The sequence below is a fragment of the Pholcus phalangioides genome, unplaced genomic scaffold (assembly GCF_987345545.1).
Source record: "Pholcus phalangioides strain wild (caught in Gottingen) unplaced genomic scaffold, Ppha-v1.0 ptg000007l_1, whole genome shotgun sequence".
Classification (NCBI taxonomy): domain Eukaryota; kingdom Metazoa; phylum Arthropoda; class Arachnida; order Araneae; family Pholcidae; genus Pholcus; species Pholcus phalangioides.
This window is the reverse complement of record NW_028301600.1, coordinates 58985987-59009984: the sequence shown is the minus strand read 5'-3', so window position 1 is coordinate 59009984 and position 23998 is coordinate 58985987. Positions and strand designations below refer to the sequence as shown.

Here is a 23998-nt window from a genome sequence, read left to right as displayed (position 1 = left end):
AAATATTCTGAGTGAGGATAGACTACTTTCTGACCTCACGAGCAGCGTGCGGAGGCCTTCTATCTCTAGGAGGTGCTGACCTATTTCGTTATCGAGGTATCTTCCAGCCCATCTTCGTGGCAGTCTGGAACAAGGTGTGAGTGTGTGTACCTAACAGTCCGAGTGCGTATCTAGTGTTGCGTCTGAATTTTCAGTGCTACCATCTATACTCCAAATTGTGAGTGAAGTGTAATGATTGAATATTTGTACCGTTGTAGGCCTGTTGCTCTGTTACGAGACCTTTTAACGGGGAGATCGGCTCCCGTTTGCGCCTCGAAGTGGGGAACCAATCAGAAAATGTACACGGACAGCAAATGTGTCCATTTGTGAGAAAGAACCAGACAGTGGCTCGAGAGGATCCATCTGATGTCGGTACATGAAAAAAAGTACTCTTGCCACTCTTCCCGAATCGTATATTGCAGAAAGCTGTGACACTGTGGTCGCAACTGGATGATAAAAAAGAAAAAGTCAGACGAGTACCGCAACAAACCTGAACTTAGGTAGCAGGAGTTCTGAGCATGCAGGTATACCACCTCCTCAGGAGCAGCTCTAGGGCTGTGTGACCCGTGCGGCTGCACAAGGTACCACTATAAAAGGGGTGCCAAATGAGGAGTAAAGATAAAACATCATTACAGAAAACTTTAGGTCGTTTAAACACCAAAACTTCAAACTTAAACTTCAAACTATGAATGAAACAAACTTCAAACTATGAATGATAGAATGATTTTTGCAAAGGAAACTAATTTTTTATGCACTTCACCTAGTTGAGAATACAGCTGCGAGTTTTCGGTTTCCGGGATCGTTTTACTGGTGGGACTTCTACGCCTGAGGGGCGTCGAAACTGTGTCGTGTACGGGTGAGAATTTTGTCGCGAGACGCCTCTTTACCCCTTTGCGTTCTTTGTAAGCGGTTGGTCCAAAATCGAGACCGGTTGCATTAGTTACCGGAAGTCTATTAAAATTTCACAAAAGTAAAATTTCCTTTTGCCGTAGGACTGAAAAAGCGTTTAAGGTTTAACCCAGTGGTTCTTAAACTTTTGTCATCCGCGGCTGTCTTGCTAATTCACGGTTTATCTGCGGCTCCCCAGAATAGTTTGATAGATATTTTCCCATATAAAAGAATCACTTCAAAGCATTAATCGGCACACAAATCAATATCTCTAGCTTGTCACGAAGCCCCTGACAAAGGCTGGCGACGCACTTTTTGAGAAACGCTGCCCCCGTTGTCTAGAGGGTTTTCTGGCACTTCGTTGGTACAGTTCGTCTTTTATAGCGCCTCACTTTCCCCCCCCCCCCCCGCAAGAGGAAGGCCCCTAGATGTTGTTCTTTTGCGGTTTTTGTATAGCTTATAAGTTCTGCTAAGAAGTCAAATTCACGGAAGCTTTCCTATTATCGTAAATCAGGCTTCTTCAACCCGTTGCTCGCGAGCACTACGGTGCTCCTTGAAATACCCAGAATGCTCGTGTGCGATTTCGTGCTCGCGAGCACTTGATCAACGTTCCAGTTAAATACCTTGGGGAAATTGCATTAAAGGAATGAAATCGTCATTTCATGGATTCGTATGTTAAACTTGCCGTGAGGGTGTTCCTTTGATTGTGGGTACAGGCAGTGCTCGCAACTAGAAAAAGGTTGAAGACCTCTGTCGTAAAGGACCGTTATAGAGCAATGAAGTACTGTTGTCCTGATGCGGTCCTATGTTGAGTCCACCGTGACATTTTTTGCAACGCGCGCACACGAACTACCTCCTATATTCTCGTAAAATATGGGAGGCAATGATTCTGTGGTCCAGGACGATGTGTCAGAAGCACTGAGCTATAAGGAAAGCTCAGTTTTAAAAGTTCTTCAGAAAGTTTACTTATAGCTCAGTGGTCGGAAGGGGCGATTAAATGCGTAAGGCTACGGACACGACAGAGTTTCAAGCTGGATGTCAAACCTGTTTCCGAGCAGCTTCCACCCTCGGTCACACGAGAGTATATTTCGCACACACGAACGCAAGTTTTGTGACGTCACACCATCATCTGTTGGCTGCGCTATAGCCTCTTGAATAGCGCGATTTTCCTCTGCGGATATTGCACTTAGAAATGTGGAATTTTTTTGTTGGCTTCAGGAGAGACAGTTCAACAACTTTCTAATTGGGTTTCGAGCATAGGTTGTCCGTATAAAAAGTAGAGATGGAGTGAATATTCTGCTGCTATTCGGTATTTGGCCTTTTTGCCGAATATTCGGTTCTGCCGAATAATGCTTAGGTATTCGGTCGAATATCTGTGTAAATCTAAGCACAGCAAACTAATTTTAAAAAGTTATATTAATTGGAATTTTTCGTATAAATTAAAATTTTACTGATTATATTTTATTGTGCTGCATATACAATATATCCTTTTCTGTGAAAGGGGTTATGTCGGGGTAAATTTCTTGGATAAGTAAAACTTGAAACTGAAAATAGAATCCAACTGCAATTACACAAGTTCACTAACTGAAGGATGTATCTAAACATGAAATGTATTGAGCTAATGATGGAGGCAAAAGGGGCAAAGCACATCTAAAGAGGAAATATAAGAAAATAAGTCGTAAATTTTATGATGCATTACTTCAGTGTTTCTCAACCTTTCTAACCCAAAGACCCGTAAAATGTCTGAAACAATTCGACGGACCACTCGTGTTCCATATTACGGGACACTCCCGTATTTTTAGTTGTTCCGAATTGTTTTATACACTTATCCTGTTTTTTTTAACGTTGCTTACTTGAATTTGTAATGTTCACTAAAATCGTGAATAAACGGCGTTTTCATAACTTATGATAACTATAGCTGTATATATACAAATATTTATCTTGCATATTTCTTAGGCTCGACGTCTTTTTCCTCAATTTTTCAGCGATTTTAACTACAATAGGGAATTTTTTGTCGACTTATGGCATCGTTTTGATGGCAATTGACAATGTCCCTTATTTTACCGTATTTAAGAGATCCCGGTTCCCCTTATTTTTCTCAATGAAATATGGTCATCTAGTCATTTGAATGTTTTTTTTCGCAAATAAATTTTTGTTAGCTGCGATTTGTAGCTGCCCTTTATTTCCCGCACCCTTCACCCATTTTTGCAGTAATTGGCCAGCTTGCCGTAAATTGCATCTTTTGACTACAATTACTGATATCCTGAATTTAGGATTGCCATTTCCAGCATTTTCCCTGATGATGTATGGTGAACCTTAATATGAGGGTACAATTTTTATTTGAACCTATATACAGGGGTTGGACAAAATAATGTGAACACCTGTGCAAAAAACAACACTCGAGGGAACCTGTCGTATACGCCAGCCCTCTAGTGTGGAAGAGTTCCACTTAGTGGGCGATAATGTGCACACATCAGTCTAGTCATAGCAGTGATAGCGTTCGGATGCGATGTATATTGGGGGCGTTAAAACTTCGTTATGGCTGACCTCACAGATTTCGAAAGAGGCATGATTGTTGGAGCTAAAAACATAGTGCGGCGGCTAGTAAAGCAAAAAATGAAAAGGAGAGAGAAACGGGATAAGAATATAGTCACAAGCAAAGAACGTAGTACACATAGTGGGGCGTTTGATATAGCAGAGAGTTATCGAGCAGAAACTCTCATTCGGTTTGGTTTTTTTAATTAAAAAAATCGGCTCTACGGCTTCAAAATTTGCAAAAATCTCATAATTATAAAAACCAACGCTCAGATATCAATTTAGAAGAAATAGAGTGGTGAATATCACTATTTTTAAGGATAACTATACGGAAATACTCCGCTCATATTTTGTTCGCCCTCTCTACATCTTTTTTCAACTTAGGCGCTAGCATTTTCCGAAAAATCACATATTTTCTACTGAATTTATGTGTAAAAAATTTTAAAAAATACCGAGTTTATGAACGAGTCCCCCCTCCCCCGTCTGAAGAGCATTATGAGCCCCGGGGCAGGTGATGTTCAGCTGCCCCATCTGACATGAAATTACCAGTCTAGATATTCACCATCGAAAATCATTATAGCAAATCTCATAAGTATGAGGCTCCTCATTGGTGTACGGAGAAAATACTTTTTTTGTATGAATATTTGTTGATTTCATTTTTTTTTTACACAACTAAGAAACGTAATTACTGATACAGAAAAAACCAGTATAACAAACATTCGGTACGACCCGTGGAAATATTGACGGTACACACAAAATTGAAAAACAAAAGTTACTAATTTTTTAACAGAAACAAACAAAATGTTTTTAATTCAGATTATTCAATTACATTTTCCTACACATGATCAGGGGCGTACACAGAATCGACCTTTGGAGGGACGCGAAAGGCTTCGGGGGGCACAAAAATTTTCTTCCCGAGAAATTTTGAGTAACACCCTTCAAAAAGCATTTAAATTAACAGAAATTGGTTAATATAGCATATAAAAAGGTATTTTCTTTCGATATTTCAATTTTTTCGCCAAAATATATATTTCTTAATTTTTGTATGTCTTACACCCCTCCTCCCCCTGCGAATACCTCAGACGCGATAAATTAGCATAAAACCCAAAACATAAATCATTTTCGGTTTAGTTAAGCACGTGCGCATGAAAAAAGTTCCGCGGGAAATTTATGAAAATTATTTATTACTTGCTGTTTCTATTTCATCGTCCACAGCATTTTGAAGTACATCGAGAACTGAACATCAACGATTCTGGCGATATTTTTGATATCGCTACGGCTTTTTTTTTTTTTTTGCAGTGAAAACACTACCAATGAGCCCTCCGACGTTAAAAAGCCAAATCGTTAAAAAGCAGGATAGGGAACAGCATTTGGTTAAAGCGATAGTACTGACGTCACATTTGCACTCAAAGATAACGAAAGAGCCAGTCTGGTATTTCAAGGAGCTATACAGTCGGCCCCCCGTATATAATTCGCGGTTTTTTTTCCTTTATTAAAAATTTTTTTTGACGACTTCCAGCAATCGTCATTCACGTGTTTTGCTTACAAAATTTGAGTTATGCGTGTTTAGGATGGCTCGTTCTTCTAGTGCTACTGATAATGCTTTGAAAAGGCATTCTAAGGCAAGTTTTCACTAAGTAAAGTGAAAACTTGACAAGAAAAATTGGATATATTGACTATATTTGGCGAAAGTAAGTCAATACCTGCTGTGGTCCGCCATTACGGAATCAACGAATCTACGGTGAAATATATCAAGGAAAAGGAATCTGAAATTTGTTCAGCTGTAGCTGCACGCTTAGCAGTCGAAACTATGCAGCGCCTACGGGATCTATGCATTTCTCGTACAGAAAATGCTGTTTTTTGTAGGTAAAAGACTGCTACAAAAAGGTATTCCAATTGATTGTAATATTATAATAGAAAAAGCAAACAATTTTACTCTTCCATAAGGAATGGGCTGGTGAAACGTCTATTTCATAAGAATTTTATGCAAGTAAAGGTTGGTTTCATAGGTTTAAGAAACGATTTGAATCAGGCAATGTAAAAATCACTGACGATCAAGCCTCTGATGACCAAAAGGCAGCTAGAAAATTTCCAAAGATTTTGTAGAAAATTATTGAAGAGAAGGTTTATGTACCCCCAGCAGGTGTTTAACGTTGACGAAACTACACTATTTTAGAAGAAAATGCCACAAAGAAGTTAAGCAAGCGAGATCACATGGTTTTAAGGAAAGTAGAGATAGACAGATTTACTATGTTGTTTTGCGCAAGTATGCGTATGGGTACATGATAAACCGTCATTTTCAAATCTGCGAATCCGCGAGCATTGAAGGAAAAGGGTAAGTCAAAGCTACCAGTATTTTGGACGAACAATAAAAAGGCTTGGACTACGAAAACACTTTTCCTGGATTGGTTTAAACGGTGTTTCGTTCCGTTAAGTCAGGAGGTACCTTGGGAGTGAATACATGCCATTCAAAGTTCTTTTGATACTGTATTAACCGAGGGGGAATTAATGTAGCTGACTGGCCTGAAACTGAAGCGATACCCATAGACTAAAGATATAATATTATTCTCTAACTCTGTGGCGATACCAGATGAAGATCATCAAGATAGAGAAGTAGAAGACAAGTTCACCACAAGTAACATAGCGGAAGGGCTTCGTAAACTCAAATCAGCAATAGATTATTTTCATTACATAGATCTCTATATTTTACGTTCTTCACATGTAGAAAAATTAGTAGAGGAAGCCTTGTCAACATATTCCAACATACTTGATGATATGAAGAAGACAAGGCAAACAGGAAAATCACTATGTTCTTTCAGAAAACATCGCAACAATCACTGCACCCTCTTTTACATTCCCTTCTTCCTCTGCGTCACCCTGCTCGTTCTCATTATATTCAGTAAACGAGATATACAAAGAAAAACCTATGGTTTTGGTTATTCGCGGATTTCCGTATTCGCGGTCACCCTCGGAACGTAACCCCCGCGAATACGGGGTGGGGGGGGGGGCGCGACTGTACATCCAGGATTTCTGCAAACGGCTTGTCTGGGGAAAACGAACCCGAACTTTCGTGATATGAGTAGCACACCATTTCAAAATTATTGTGCTTTACAACTTGAGGACAGGGAGTGGCTGTTTCTGTGTTTAAGACAGGGTGACCATGTGATCCGTACTTTCTTGTATTTTTGCTGTCCTGACTTCTTGATGGAAACGTCTCATATATTTTTCCCGTTTTTTTTCAATGAGGCACTACTTGAATGCATAATGTATACTGAAATCGCGGATAAAGATGATTAACATAACTACTATCTCATGTTTTTTTCATGTCAACTTCTTTTTTTAAATGAAATATACATTTTATTTCACTGCAGATGTGCTGTAGCTCTTTACTTCTTACCCATCGTCAACTTTTCAGCCATTTCAGCAATAATTGTTAATTTTATCAATACCTGGCAATCGTTTCGTTGTCCGTAGGCGAAAACCCATATTTTCTATCCCAATTTCTCGTACTATTCTCGATGAAATATGGTCACATTAAGAGACTTAAAATGAATATTTTTGAAACAATATATCTATAAATTGATAAAATTATCAAGTTGCTGCTTAGTCAAGCAATAAAAATCTATACCAAATTCTGCATGTATACCACCAACTTTGAAAATTGGATTTAATTTAATCCACCGGACATTAAAGTTTTTTTTTTTTCAAAAAGTTCAAAAATATTAAAAATTTGTGGGGCCGTTCAAGTATTACGTCATCATCGATGGGGGGAGGAGGTTTCCGATTTGATGACAAGGGGGAGGGGGTTTAGCTAATGCTTACGTCATCAACCACCCTTTATGAAAATATTAAATATTCTTAATGGCATCTTACTCGGTGCGCCAAAAACGAAAAAAAAAAAACTTTCGATAGTTTGTGGGCACTTGAAGTAGCATTCCCCCTGTTGATAAGTGCTCTACAGAGCCACTTTAGTGATCTCTAAATGTTTCGCGGATCCAAGTGATCTGGAAATGTGTCCGGGCCGCTTAAGTGCTCTAGAATTGTGCCACGCATCACTCAAGTGATCCGTAATTATATGCCGCGGGTAACTTGAGTGATGCAGAACCGCACTGGGGGCCAGTCAAGGGATCTCTAAATGTGTCACGGATCGCTTAAGTGCTCTGGGACTGTGTCCCGGGTCATTTAAGTGATCTCAAAATGTGCCACGGGCTGCTTAAATGTTCTGGAATTGTACCACGGGACACTTAACCGATCTGTAAATGTGCCGCTTAGTTCATTTTTACAAAATTAGGTTTGAGGAGGGCAGGCCGCTTCAGATAACCCCTATGGCCATATTTTGTTCACCGGCCAACGAACGGCCTTTAGGCGATTAATCTATGGCTTAGAAGGTGGGTCGCAATGAATTTATTAAAGATAAATTTTGTGAGTTCATAGCCTTCAAATAACATTGCAATCAACAGAAATTGATTATAACATACCGTATATACTCGTGTATAAGCCGACTCGTATATAAGCCGACCCCCCCCCCCCCAATTCAGGACCACCAAAATCGCAATAAATTAAAAACCCGTGACCCCAAAAAATCCATACATTTCAGAGAAAAAAAATTCTTATTTCATGAAAAATTAATAGTTTACGGAAATTTACAATAAAAAACGATTAAAACCTTTTAATCCGTTTCTTCTGAGTCTCCAAGCTCATCGTAATCAGATCCTCATCGGGGGTCCGGCATCTTCGTTTTTATCTTCATCTGGGCTGTCATCGCCATTGTCATTTTCAAAGAGGATATCATCTGCAGTTCCGTCCATCGCATTGCTGATGCAACACGTTTTGAACGATTTGATGATAATTTCGGTGGAAACAGAATTCCACGCCTCATGTGTCCATTGGCACACCAGGCCAATGTCAAGTTTCTTCAAGGCAACCACTTTTTTTTTTAATTTCTTTATCATCGGAACCCATCCATTCGATCCACAAATTCCTCAAATAATCTTAGAAAGACTTGCCGATGCGCACATAAGGCTTTCCAGTCGACATTAGCCCACCTGGTATCAAAGCCAATGATGTTTTCGATTTCTTTGCCTCGGATTTGACATCGGTTCCGTGGGGTTTGAACATATCCCATACCAATAATGCCGGTTTCTCGAACACTGGTATAAAAATGACTACTGATTGTGGGGTCAAAATTTTCTCATCAAACCCCCCCCCCCCCTCACTTGAGGAACGAATTTTTCCACAAAAAAACTTGGCTTATACACGAGTATATACGGTATATAGGTTTTGTCTTCCGAAATTTCAAATTAAAAAAAAATATTTTTTTTGCATTAAAAAAATAAATTTTTGATCGTGGGAGGGGGGCACGAGCCCCTTTGCCCCCCCCCTTCGTGCACGTCTCTGATCCCACCAATATGCGTTAGGATTCAGGGGAAGAGCTGATGACGAAATTTTGCTGACAAGGGGGGAGGGGGCTAAATGGCAAAAATGGCTAAAAATTTGCTTACGTAATACTTGAACGGCCGCTGTCCAAAAAATAAACAAAACAATGATTTTGTTTGTTAATAAAACACTTGGCAGATCCGCTGTATTGTCGTGTGGGCATTGCGAATGTCCGGGTTCCATCACCGCATGGGGCGGTTGAAATTTTCTGTCACAACTTCGAGGTGCGTATGCGAGACGGTTCTCATTTTCTAAAAAAGATCTCTCCACATATATCAGAACGACCCGCAACCCGATACGAAAACAGAAAAAAATTCAGACCCATTCATCTGCCATTCTCATTCCCAATTTTGAAGGTAGATGACAGCGCTTCGAACACATAATATACGTATTTCACATATGATAAATACATTAGTGATATACAGGGCTGCAAATAGGGAGGAGCAGCCGGGCCTGGTACCCTGGGAACTGGACCAGAAGGGGCACATAATTCACCCTTTTACTATTCTTTCAATAATACAGGGGGGGGGGGCAAAATGTGTGCTTGCCCTCGGTGACCAAGTACCTAGTTACAGCCCATGGAAACGTTTTTCGACACTCGCCAATTCATTAGAAATTCCTCAGAGAAATTTTTACGTAGTGCGCTCTTTAGTAGACAGCTCGTGTTTACGAACTCGAACAGTTAGTTCATAAAATCTAAAGTTCGTAAATGGTAAGACGTTCCAAAGAAATTGAATATACTTCTGTTGCAGAGGACACGTTCGTAAACACGTGTCGGTTTGTAAAATCAAGCAACCATGGTAGTACACTTGGCTTGATGTAGCGATATTTTTGCATCTTGGCAGTTCAAGCAACAAAGGCCGAACGTAATTATTTAGTAAAACATGAAATCAGTGTCAGAGCTAGCAAAGGTTCTTACTATATTCTATATAAGGGCCCTTTCACACGGAGCGGATGCGGATGCGGGTCCGGAAGAAGTTTTAACAATTGGAATATACTGCGCCTTTCAGACGAGCCGAAAAATCTCCGCACCTAGGAAATGTTCATGCGGGTCCGGACGTCGTCCGCATGTGTCAAAACCTAAGTGCGGGCTCCGCATCCGCACATAGAAGTTTTGACAATAGGTTTATTCGGAGCTATTCACACGATGCGGATGCGGAGCGAATTCGTCCGCATCTTTGACTACTTTTTGAAGGTGATTTTTCACGGAATTTTTTTAATTATTCGCCATGAATACCCTTAAAAACACCATAAGATGGTCCCTGCTCATTAATATAATGTACCTACATACGTGTATCCCTTCGTTTCCTTCTGAGATTGAGATATAGCAACTTTAACTGCCTTTTGTCCATATTTCACAATTTTATATAATAAAACCTGCCAACAACGGCCACTGACGGGACCAAAACTATAAGCCGTTCTGTTCATTACGAATATTTAATTGACTACATACTTTAATAACTTTTAAATTTAATTTAAAAATTTTAATTTTTTTCTTTTTAAATTTTTAAAATTATTTAAAAATAATAATTAATAAATAATAATTTATTATTATTAATATTATAAATAATAATTTTTAAAATTATTTAAAAATATAAATATCTGAAATATTATTTTAAATATTTGTTATTTTTTTAAATTTTTAATCTGTTAATTTTTTTAAACTTTAAAAAAAATACTTTTATTAAACAACGTTATCCACGTACGGTGTTCACTCAGGGCCGGATTAAGACGTTTGAAGACCCTAGCGCTTGAATATTTTTGGTGGTTCCCCCGATACCTACAAGTTTATTTTACTCGATATTCAGTCTATAAACTTAAAAAAAATGAAATTTTATATTTCAGAAGTGACTAATCTAAGGATGGGATTTCACTCTAAAAGGTTTATGAAAGTTATTTTATAAAACTTGAAAAAAGCAACTAATAAATTGCAAGTGCAACCGATAAATTTATTAGTTGATTTTTTAAAAGAATTATTATAAAATTTTTATAGTGTAATCCGTACTTGAGGCCGGGATTATACTATAAAGTTTTGTAAAAGATCTTTTATAAAAGTTGAAAAATTCAACCAATAGGCGCATCGGTTGCATTCAAGCAAATGCAACCGGTAATCTTAATGGTTGAATTTTTCACGTTTTATCAAAGAGCTTTTACAAAACTTTTATAGTGTAATCCCGGCCTAAGACAGAATTGTGATGTGAATATTTCTAAGCACAGACATTTTGAAAGTCCCAACCCCTCCCTTTTTTTATACTTGCAAATTCTTTGATATTTGCTGAATTTTTTTTTTTTTTTTTGGAACATCGAATATTTTGGATGTTTTTGGATTGGATTTTTCGAACATTGGATGTGTTTTTGGAATTTTCTTTCATATTTTTCCGAAAAGACAGATTTTTTTTCAAAATTTTTTGAAAATATTTTAAGATATTTTCTCCCATCGACTACTTGTGAGGATCGGAATGGAGGCATCTTTAGGCTCAATGATAAAAACCACCAAAGAATGCCTCTAGGCCTCGAAAAAACTGTTTTTTCGCAATTTTTGTAATTATTTTTCTCCTTCACCCCTGATTCAGTGCCCATAGGCAGCCTAGAGGCATTCTTTGGTGGTTTAATCTAGAGCCACATAGAATATGGGAATAAAGATGTCTTCATTCCGATCCTCACAAGTAGTCGATGGGAGAAAATGTCTTCAAATATTTTCAAAATATTTTGAAAAAAAAAAAAATCCGTCTTTTCGGAAAAATATGGAAGAAAAATTCCAAAAACATCCAATGTTCGAAAAATCATATCCAAGAACATCCAAAGCATTCGATGTTCCAAAAAAAAGAAAAAAAAATTCAGGAGATATCAAAGAATTTGCGAGTAGTAAAAAAGGGGAGGGGTAGAGACTTGCAAAATGCCTGTGCTTAGAAATATTCACATCACAATTCTGTCTTAGGCCGGGATTACACTATAAAAGTTCGTTTATAAAACTTGAAAAATGCAACCATTAGGCGGATCAGTAAGTTCTCTCGAATGTAACAGATGTGTTTATTGGTTACATTTTTCAAGTTTTATTAAATAACTTTCATAAACCTTTTAGAGTGAAATCCCATCCTTAGATTAGTCTCACTTCTGAAATATAAAATTTCATTTTTTTTAAGTTCATAGACTGAATATCGAGTAAAATAAACTTGTAGGTATCGGGGGAACCACCAAAAATATTCAAGCGCTAGGGTCTTCAAACGTCTTAATCCGGCCCTGAGTGAACACCGTACGTGGATAACGTTGTTTAATAAAAGTATTTTTTTTAAAGTTTAAAAAAATTAACAGATTAAAAATTTAAAAAAATAACAAATATTTAAAATAATATTTCAGATATTTATATTTTTAAATAATTTTAAAAATTATTATTTATAATATTAATAATAATAAATTATTATTTATTAATTATTATTTTTAAATAATTTTAAAAATTTAAAAAGAAAAAAATTAAAATTTTTAAATTAAATTTAAAAGTTATTAAAGTATGTAGTCAATTAAATATTCGTAATGAACAGAACGGCTTATAGTTTTGGTCCCGTCAGTGGCCGTTGTTGGCAGGTTTTATTATATAAAATTGTGAAATATGGACAAAAGGCAGTTAAAGTTGCTATATCTCAATCTCAGAAGGAAACGAAGGGATACACGTATGTAGGTACATTATATTAATGAGCAGGGACCATCTTATGGTGTTTTTAAGGGTATTCATGGCGAATAATTAAAAAAATTTCGTGAAAAATCACCTTCAAAAAGTAGCCAAAGATGCGGACGAATTCGCTCCGCATCCGCATCGTCTGAATAGCTCCGAATAAACCTATTGTCAAAACTTCTATGTGCGGATGCGGAGCCCGCACTTAGGTTTTGACACATGCGGACGACGTCCGGACCCGCATGAACATTTCCTAGGTGCGAAGATTTTTCGGCTCGTCTGAAAGGCGCAATATATTCCAATTGTTAAAACTTCTTCCGGACCCGCATCCGCTCCGTGCGAAAGGCCTCTAAACTATATTCAGGGCTGCAACTGGATACAAAAATATACTTGTTTAGCCAAGTGAAACAGACATTTTGCTCCACTCCCGCCCCCAGAGGCAAGGGAAGCATAGATGATGGGCCATGCCCATCCTTAAGACGATTAAAATTAAAAATGTTTTTAAATATTTTTGCCAAAAGAAATGAAAATATCGGGAAAAATACCAATTTATGTTAATTAAAAATGCTTTTTGGGGATTCGTTACTCAAAGATTCCTTTCAGTCGAGATCGAGATAGACGGAAAAACGTCACACACCTAGAAGAATACTACACTGGTGTAAGAAATTAAGAGAATTTGCAGACCTCGTCGATTATCTCTAGAACTACTGTACCGATTTTAATGAAATTTGATATGTACATACATTGATACAATACAAAACACATAACTATTCAATAATTGTAATACACACGCATGATCGTGCGTAACACTCGTTGGAGTCGGAAGGTATGAAACAGCGGTTGCAGAATAAACAAAAAAATGGGTTAATAGGGGGTATGGTCCCCTCTTACAGATATACAGGTCTCGCAGCGTGATTTCATACTTGAAATAAGGCAGTTTATCATTTCCTGTGGCAATTGGTCCCACTCGTTCAGCAACGCTGTTTTCATTCCCTGGATGGTTCCCGGAGGGGGCTTGCGAGTTGCAATTGCCCTCCCCAGAGCTTCCCAGACATGCTCTATAGGGTTAAGGTCTGGAGATCTGGCTGGCCAATCCATCCGGCGAATATCCTCACTCTCTAGAAAATCGTCGAGCAGAAGAGTTCTATGTGGCCTCGCGTTATCGTCCATTAAAATGAACTCAGAGCCAACTGCACCCCTGAAAAGGCGAACATAAGGCTCCACGACCTCATCCCTATACCTCACACCAGTCACAGTGCCTCTTTCAAAGACATGGAGAGGTGTGCGGCCATCCAACATGATGCCTGCCCAGACCATTAAACCTCCTCCGCCATAATGGTCGATTTCGCGGACATTGGAAAGTAGGTAGTGGGTCCCTGATTCTCTCCATATGAACGTACGGCGAGAATCGGTGCTTAGGCTGAACCGGGACTCATCAGTGAAGAGAACGGTCGCCCATTGATTCATACTCCAATCTCTATGCTCTCTGCACCATGATAAACGGATTCTGCTGTCCGTAGAAGTGAGCGGGACGCAAACAGCAGGTCTTCTTGCAAACAACCCTCTCTCATGAAGTCTTTTGGAAACAGTCACCTTTGATACACGGGTTCCTGTGGCTGCATACAAGTCACGAGAGAGCTGAAAAGCTGTAGCACTCCTGTTACGCCTCGCTATAATCGACAAATGGCGATCTTCTCTGGCCGTCGTGGCTCTTGGACGACCTTGCCCAGGCTTTCTCTCGATGGATCCGGTATCCTGGAACTGTTTCCATAAGTTACACACGACGTTGGGCGTTAAATTGAACTCTCTACAAATCTGGACTTGAGATTGGCCTGCTTCTAGCCTCCCCACAATTCGCCACCTCATTCCATCATCTAAACGTTGGTGGTTACTCATTTTTACTATTACAATTTGAAATTAACCGATTGCTGCAAAATAACACCAAGAAATTCGCCGAGGTGTGCTAGCGAACGAAATGCGTCTTAAGTTACGCGCGCTTATAAAGCCTGTTTCTCTACTGGCTCCGCCTACACACACGTGTACGCTTACGTATTTGACGTACAAGATTTGCATTTTTGTCTAGAAGCAGTGGTTTTACATTCAGTTCAGTTCTTTTCATGAAATTCGATAAAATATGCAAATTCTCTTAATTTATTTCACCAGTGTATCACAACTCAAAAATTCACGAAATTCAGTTAATTCCATATTGGAAACAACTTTATCTACTAATCGGTAATAGTGACATTCCTGTAGTTACAAAATTGGCCTCTAACAGCAGTAGTTTCGTTGTAGTAGGCAGCCTTTTGTATTGAAAAAGTGAAGTTTATTTTCGTTACTCTGCAATTTCAGGTTTTTTGAGTTGTTAAGTATTCTAGGTATGCCACACGTGTTGCACCGAATTATAATTTCTAAAGTGCGCGGATTTTATTTTTATCCTCGATGTTATATTTTATCGAGGTTATGTGAAAAGTCGATAACTCGACACCCCAAGGGGAACAAAAAACATGTCGACTTAAGCGGATGTCAAGTTAGCGAGGTGTTTTTTTTCTTCATTTTACCTTTAACAATTTTTGAAAATCGTTTGTGTGTCTATGTATCTGTGTATATATTGTTGAACAATTCTATATTCCATTATCTACAAATTCATAAAATGTTTTGATCTGTAATTTTTTATGAAAACTTTGCGTATTGAGAATAATCTCGAATTAGGTGGAAAAGCATATTTTTGATTTGCTGGAAAATCTTTTATTTATGAATGAGCAATGCAATTGTCCAGAGAATAACATTCCTCCTCTCGCTTAGAACATTTCGATCAAGCTTTCTGGACAATCTCGCCCTCAAAAATTTCAGAAATCATTCACATCTTTCATCAATCATTTAATATCATTCATATCTGTGGCTTTTGTAGTCTACATGTTTAGTTTCCAGGTTCCAGAGGAATAATGCGAAGTAACCCTACATAAAGGTGCAAGGGAGAATATAAATTAGAAAAACTACCCACAGTGGTACGTTTTGCGAAAAACGTGGTGAAAACTCTTTACTCGCCTTGAAATTTGTTGCATATTCTTGAAAACTGTTTGGAACAATAAATATTATGTTTTCTTAACGGCAGGGCGCAGATTATATGATTAAAGGGATTTTAAGGATATGAAATGGATAAAAAATTATATGTTTTTATTATGGTTATTGATAGAATTATCGATAAAAAAACATAGCATGGATTTGTTCATGATATCTCATCATCACATATATGACATTTGAATTACAGTAACATGTATTGCTGAGATGCATTAAAAAAACTTATAATAACATAGAAATGCTGTTTAAAAAAATTAATTAATAATTCAAAAAGAAGTAAAAACAGGAAGTTAAAATAAGCATAAAACGTAATTTAAACACAGAAATTTATGATAAAAAGTTTGGAATGGATGGAAAAATGTTTCTGGTCGTGGTCTGGGTGTAAAATCTTATGGTCACAACTATATATTAATGTGTATCATAATAATATTATGATCATAATTATGATTTATTAACAACTAGCTATAATACCCGGTGTTGCCCAGGTTTTCTCAACATACTGGGAGCATTGAAGAAGTGACAAACCATTGTAAAGGAATAAACATGTCTGAGACGCATTGTTAGGGAACCACGGTGAATAAAGTAAACATTCCGAAAGTCATTGTTGAGGGCCAAGAACCATTCTTGCCCGACAATTTAGGGCATTTGACCTGTTTTGTCAAACTTTTACAGTAGCTTATCGTTCAAGTCGGGCCCTGTTTCGTTTACATGTAAAATTTGGTAACGATCGATCTAAAATTGTTTATTTGTAGAGAGAACAACATATACACACAGACAGACACACAGAAAATCAATTTTACATATATAGATATCGTTCAAATAGTCAAAACTAGTTTTGGGTTATTGAAGACGTTTTGTAACAATCTTAAATTTTTTTTTTCTTTGTTTCCCCATGCTAGATATGAATGGATGAGAAAAAGTTATTAATTCGCGCATCACATCTTGAGAATTTTCGCAAGAAACATTTTCGAATTTATTTAAGTTTTTGATGTATGTGCTGTTTCCTTAATGAATCAGTTATTGTCCTTCTTTTTCTTCTCTTATTAGTCTCACCAAATTCTGATATGTGTTTACCACCGATTCTTTGTGTGTACTTCGCAGAAAATGAGAACGTTTGTTAAGACCAGTCAAGATTTGCAATTCATTTTTTTTACGTTTTCTGTGTACACCCTTCAAATTTTACTTAATTTAAGCATTTAATACGTCATTCTGTGTTCATTTATTTAAACAATTTTCTAAATCGGTGCATTGCAGCTTAAAATTTGAGCTATGATCCTTTATAAGTATTTCGTTAAAAATCGAAATTTTTTCAGAGTGAGTTTGAAACTAAAAAAGAAAAAAAAATCTGAGGCATGTTTTTCAGCTTTCAATGTTAAAGCCGAAATAATCTGCAATTATCAGAGCAATAATCTGCAATTATCAGAGCAATAATCTGCAATTATCAGAGCAATAATCTGCAATTATCAGAGCAATAATCTGCAATTATCAGAGCAATAATCTGCAATTATCAGAGCAATAATCTGCAATTATCAGAGCAATAATCTGCAATTATCAGAGCAATAATCTGCAATTATCAGATCAATAATCTGCCATTTTTAAAGAAATTTTTTCAAATTCAAATCTATTCCGCCTTTGTATAGGCAAGCTTCAGCTATTTCATGTTGAAGAAAAGTCGCTGGGGTCAGCAGAGTAGCAGATATTAGCAGCTAATTTCACCTTTTTCATAAACTAAACGTTAAAGTATGTTGAGAAATGAATTTCAGGAGGACACATCAGGTCATTTTTTTCTACCGCCACTCACCAAAATGAACTTTTTTAAAAAATGACTTGGTATTAACAACAATTTATTTTTTAATAAAAATATCAAAAATGAAATTAAAAATGTATTTCTAAATTGCTAACACACTTGAAAGAAAAGAAATAACTGCCTAAAATTCCCTGGAGAGCTACGAAATTTCTGAATGAGAGCGGCTTTATAAAAGGTTTAGATTGATGTGCGGTATACTGCTAATTGAATCACCACGTTGGAGCTCCTTTTGGGCGAAAACTAAGAGGTGATGAACGAAAAAAACGTACGTCGAGAAGCCGGGGCTTATTCACTCTTCATCTGTGAAAAGGTCAGGGTCGAACGGCAAAACTTTTTTGGGGGGTTTTGTCTACGATTTTCGCAAAACGCACCACTGTGCGACCGTTGTATAGCAAATTGAAATTGATAGCTTTCAGCAGGGAAAAAAAATAGAAAGAAACTTGCGATGCCAAATGTTAGTCTTTTTAGTTTAAAAAAAATTCCAGTAGATAAAAAAAATGCTTCACTTTGTTAGCCAGCCCTTCAAATGTGTCAATAATTATTTTTCTTGTAACGTTTGAATTGATTCCAAAATTTAAATGTCGGAATAGGAATGTTTAAAGAATCAGAGGCGGAAGTCGTAGATTCTCACTGTTTTGAGGAAGAATTTCCTCGTGTGTAACTAACTGGCTGATTTGTAGAACGGTCATTTCCGCTTTTCATCAACTACAAGAAAAAAAGGCGAAAGAAATCGATATTAGTGTCGTAACCTTAAACTGTTTTTTTCTCTTTTGTGTGTGCGTGCGCGCAAAAAAACGAAAAAAAACCCCGTTTTTTTACTTATGTTTTTAAGCGTTTTAACTCCCCCCCCCCCCCAAGTAATATATTACGATAATTTGATGCCTTATTTGTTAGCTTTAATCCCTTACCTATGTCGTCAGATCTGGGTTATGGCAACTGAAAATTAAAATGTTTGTGATTGTACTTTTAGTGTGTGACAAAACAAATTGGGTTTTCTCTTCACCTTGAAAGCCAAATAGAGTTTGTTTATCATTTTTATATTGATATAATGCTCGAAATTAAGCAGGGAAAAAAACCTTTCGTATTCGATGCATTTTTCCAAAACATATTCCACAGTTGAGGGTTAATAAATGTTGAGGATTTGAAAATAAAATCGAAATAATTCTTTGTTTGTTTTCTCTGTTTACAGAAATAGTGTAGACATTGTTTATTTTAAGACTCGTACGTTCTCGTATGCCGTGGGATTTTTTTTTTCATTGTGTCAATTGCGTTTAGCTGTACCTCAATCGCGTAATGCAATGCCTTTGCTTCCCGTGTTTTAACTTACTAAAGCGTGTATTTGTAGCTAGGCGGCTACTTTATTATTTTTTGTAGACAAATTTCAGTTCTCAGAATTTGGGTTTTCCGCGGTGAACGCCTGACGCCTTTCCGAATCAGGCGGCTCTCGTTTCGATCGATAAGGGCGGGAAGGGATCGTAGCTGCTTTTCGAGAATGGCAGTGACTGCACACGTGACGTGGCACCTCGCTTTCCACCATGGCATATCACCACTAAGTAGCGAGTTAGCGACAAGATGGCACCTCGTGAGTTACCGATAATCTTTTGCCACTTTAACGCAAACTCGATTTGTATGCCGTAAACGCCGTCGTAAAGATGGTATTGCACCGTAAGTCGAAAGACTACCATTTCATATATATTTATTATATTATATAAGATAGTGAATGTTTTTCATATGTATGCTTGTACTTGAAATAACATTAAGCTTAAAGAAGGAGTCAACACGACTGTGATAGTGCGCATATCTTTTTCGTAAAAGGGGCTTCTTTGCAAAGTTATTCCTCATGCTGGGAAGAATAATGTGCTTTTCTATATTGGATCATTTTTCAAACAAGAGTTAAAGGTTTTTCTTTTAAAATTTGCATTCTTTTAAATTGCTTCCTGGAGTGCAATGTATTAGTGCACTCTCAATACTTTTCCAGATTGATATCTGAAGAAATATGCATGAGCGTTTAAAATTTTTTGAACAAAAGCTTATTTTTAATTATAGCATGATATAATCATGCTCAAGTTTTTTTTTTAATTTTCATAGTGATTATTAAATGAAACAACTGAGCTGACGAATGCATTTTCAATTAGCTTGCTTTGGGAGTTTTAAAAATAAGTAAAACTTTTCTTGTATTTAGTGGAGCATGTGAAAAAGGGTTGAATTATATGGAATGAATAATTGTAGTGTTAATTAGTAATTTGTGGTTCCCTGAGAACTGAAAAGTTTAGATATATTATGAATATTGTTAATTTGGTTGTTCACCTAAAAGGTTTTCACCTCTCAAAATAAATCTCTGAATTGAAAGATTACTAAATATATATACTTACAACAAATAATGCTGAAATATAGACTAGTATAGCCCTATATACTGATTCAAATAATAAATAATTTTCATAAATAAATATTCCATTTGTGGGAATTAATTTTAAATGGAATTATACTCATCTGAATTTTTGCATCCATTTCAAAATGCTAAAGAAGATTAGCCACCATACCCAAAATTTTTATGAAACATTATTAGGAAATTTACCTTATCTACTTAAAAGCTTATTCTCCACATTGTACATGAAGTTATGGTCTGATTTTATTCTTTTCTTCGTATATCTTTGAAGAGCTTTCCAAGGCATTCAGTAGATACTAATCACATAGTCTACGGTATATTTCCTTATCTATCTTCCTTTAAGAATATATTGTTCATGAACTGTTTAGAAAAAATTGGAGGGGTGATATTACCCATTAAGACGAACCATATTTATGATGGAACCTATGGTTGCAATCAACTCACACAGAGTCAGAAAAGCATAAAGTAAATTATCCATGTTAAAGTTTCAATAGTGAAAAAAAAAGACATAATTAATCATAAGTTGCACAATCCTATGCAGGTCAGTGAATGGCTCAAAGGAGGTGCTCAAAGTGACTTTAAAAGATGTTGCACAGTTCACACTGGCAAATGAAAGACTGGCAAACCTCCTTGCAGACTCCTGGTGCATTGATCTTGTCTACTGCAACTGTCTTGATCCTTTTCTTCTTTAATTATATTTTACTTTGATTCAAAATTGGAATCCATTCACCCAGGTTCGAATAAATATTACAGGATCAAGCCAAGGGGTTAAGCAATCCATAAGATGAAAGAAAACAACACAACACTTTCGTGAACAAGTAAATTAGAGTCAAATTTTAAGGAAAAAGAAGATATTTAATTTTAACAATAGAAAATAATGGTGTAGGTAGCTACCTTTTAACAATTAAAAAGGTTATACAGATAAATGTAAACATCTACCAAATGAAGGTTAGATTTTCCGAGACAAAAAAAAAAACATCGCTTTACAATGATTTAAATAAAAACTTACATATTATCGTTCTGTCTATTTATGCAGACTACGGTTGAAGCTCGAAGAGGTGAACATGGAGGTTTGTCCATAATGAAGACGGAATTTATTTTCCCACATATTCTGCGGGTCACTGGCGGCTAGGAATCATTCCTGCTGTTAGGAACACCTTTCAGGAGCAGGTTCGTAGGAGCACTCCTGTTGTTAAGAGCACCTCTCAGGAACAGGTTGGTAGGGGCACTCACCGACTGGCTACTATCGCTAGCTGGCTACTATCGGCCTTTTGGAAGGCGAAGCCGTTCTCTTTTCCTCTATCATAGTAATTGCTGGAATGACCATTGATCCAGACCCTCCATCCATATGATTTCTGCTCTTTCGTGCAATCGTTATTTAGCACATAGCGGTAGACGCACGCGATTTACTCGAGAACACAGGAGCGTGAATGCTACATTTCGGGCAGCGTAATTATTTTCAACGAGGCACATAGTAAATTCAAATCACCAGCGAGCGAACATATATAACTCGCGCAAGCTTCAATTACAAGCGAGAGCAAAAAACTCTCCTCCGACAGTAGCGTAGAAATTATCTCAAGAGACTGCGAGCGAATTTTCCCAGAGGGTATGTTAAAAAGGCCCCTTGGCGATCCAAAACTATATGAAAATGTACCGAGTACAGGTCCTGAAGGGAATTATTCAGCGTTTTAATTTAGCGTTGGCGGAGAAGGGAGAGAGAGGGGGAATTGAGGTACAACAGAAAAAAGGGGAAAACTTAAGGGGACCGTTAAGACTTTCGGAGAAATTCTTCTCGCCAAGGACCCTTAATCACACCCCCTGAAAAACAAACGTTACCTTATATGGCTCGATGACCATCTCTTTCACTCTCTTACAACCCTTTGTAATTCGACCCGTGTTTCTCATCTGGGGCCCCAAGGCAGCAGTACCGTGTACAACTGTATCTTAAGGCCTAAACTTTCTATAGAATAGATTTTACTTTCCACTATTATTATTATTATTATATGTGCCATAATATATACAATTAAATATAGGTATAATCAAATGATTAATTATGCAAGATTCCGTTGTACAAATAAAACATAAGGCAAAATCGATTCAATATAATAATCTTGTCTTTTCTCTACAATTAAAACTATTTTAAGATTAAGTTAATGTAATGTTATGATGAATTTTGACAATTCAACATAACACAACGAGATCATACACAGAGTCTACAGGTGTCTTGTACACCTATGATCATACACACGTGCCCACTCATGAAGAAGTCCAGTGGATTTAAGTCTGTGAGGTGGATGCTATACCGCAGGTCCACCATGTCCAATCCCCTGTCCAGAATATCTGTTATTCAGGACATGTTGCAAAGCAATGCTAATTCATCATGCAAAAACCACATGGCCCTGGAAACAGGGCCGGATAAACCATTAAGCAAAATAAGCATGTGCTTAGGGCATCAGAAGAAAAGGGGCACCGCAAATGGATATCAAATTGTATTTTTTTTAATGTAGCCTATAATTTTTTTTCAACATCGATCATTTAGTAAACCAAGTTCTACAGAATAAGGACATGAGTTTTGTAAGTAAACCAAGTTCTACAGAATAAGGACATGAGTTTTGTAAGCACACCAAGTTCTACAGAATAAGGACATGAGTTTTGTAAGTAAACCAAGTTCTACAGAATAAGGACATGAGTTTTGTAAGTAAACCAAGTTCTACAGAATAAGAACATGAGTTTTGTGGATCATTATTGGATCAACTGTGTAGTTTGATTCATAGAAGTAAAACAAATACTACCAGGTGTAAATTACAAACTCGAGAATGTATCTAAAAGGAAAAATACCCAACACACTGTGATTCATCAGAAATAAGGTACCTATTGGCAGGACCACAACTAGATACTTGGTTAGCCGGGGCAACTACGCATTTAGGCGCACCCCTCATAATGCTGAAGGAGAGGTTAAAGGGTTAAATTTGAACTCCCTTTTGTCCTGCGCCCAGGGCACCATAACCTGCCTGCTCCCCTCTAGTTGCAGCCCTGCCTATTGGTAAAATTATGACCATTTTAAGATTCAATGGTTTCTCCTTGTGTGTGGAATATTGTTAAAATATTTAAAAGTTTATGTTCAGAGTGTCCCCAAGTCCTAATTCAACCTTTATCTCATACAAATACAAATACAACGCCACAACAGGCAAATTGCCCAACGAGGTGGCTGACTTAAGAACATCATGGATCCCAGAACCATTTTTTGGAGGCCCTACCTACTACTGCTACACCACACATGCACCCCCAACGAATCGGTACATGCGGGAATGTGCGTGTACGTGTAGTGAAACCTGACGCGAAGTTTTTTGTTTCTCTGTAATGCTTGTTATGCGTAGTGCTGCCATCAGTTTTTCTAACTATGAGTGAAGTGTTATGATTGAATGATTTATCGTTGTAGGACTGTTGCTCTCTGTGGCGAGACTTTTTAACGGGGAGATCGGCTCGCATTTGCGCCTTGAAGTTGGGAACCACAGAAAACCAACTTCAGCCGACCGCCACTGTGGGGTTTGAACCCGGATCCTCGCATCGCGAGTCCGTCACTATAACCACTCGACCACCACAGCGGCTCATCAACCATTTCTCATAGTGGTATGATTCTAATTTAAAAAATTCTCAAAATGTGACCAGAAATCGCCCTGTAGGAGTTTTGAGAGTGAAAATACAGTGTGTCACAAAATAAAAAAATCTAAATTTTTATACAAGCCTCCCCCTGTCCTCTAACTTCCAATTAGACAGTTGTTGCCCTTTCTCTTCTGAGCCCAACAAAAAAATTACATGTTTTAACTACAATATTCCCTGAAATGTTTGAATTCAAAAATTGGGAAAAGTTGGAAAAGAACAGCATAAATGAGGTAAAGAGTCTGTTAGTTTATGATGGTCTTTCTAACTTTTCTCAGATTTTTGAATTCAAATATCTCAGCGAATATTGCACTTGGAAGTTTGATTTGTGTGTGTCTCAGAACAGACTGGGCAACCGTTGATAACTAATCGTGTTTTTAGGACAGGGTGTCCGTGGAAAAATCAATCTTTTTTTAATTTTTGTAACACACTGTATTTTCATTCTCAAAACTGAAACAAAGTGATTTCTGGACGCATTTTTAGCATTTTTCAAACTGGA

The 23998-nt window shown here is 37.2% G+C and overlaps 1 protein-coding gene across 2 annotated transcripts in view; it reads left to right on the top strand.

Annotated features, from left to right (window-relative positions):
* LOC149085556 (protein Fe65 homolog) overlaps positions 1 to 23998 on the top strand; it is an 85673-nt gene that overhangs the window by 5139 nt on the left and 56536 nt on the right. The window contains exon 1 of one of the 2 annotated variants that reach the window (XM_089233626.1): positions 18754 to 19118. The exons of the other annotated variant lie outside the window; for it this stretch is intronic. Within the exon in view, the coding sequence (XP_089089752.1) occupies positions 19106 to 19118 (13 nt within the window). The 5' untranslated portion in view covers positions 18754 to 19105. Of the gene's footprint in view, positions 1 to 18753; positions 19119 to 23998 lie in introns of those variants that run through there. 2 annotated transcript variants of the gene reach the window in all.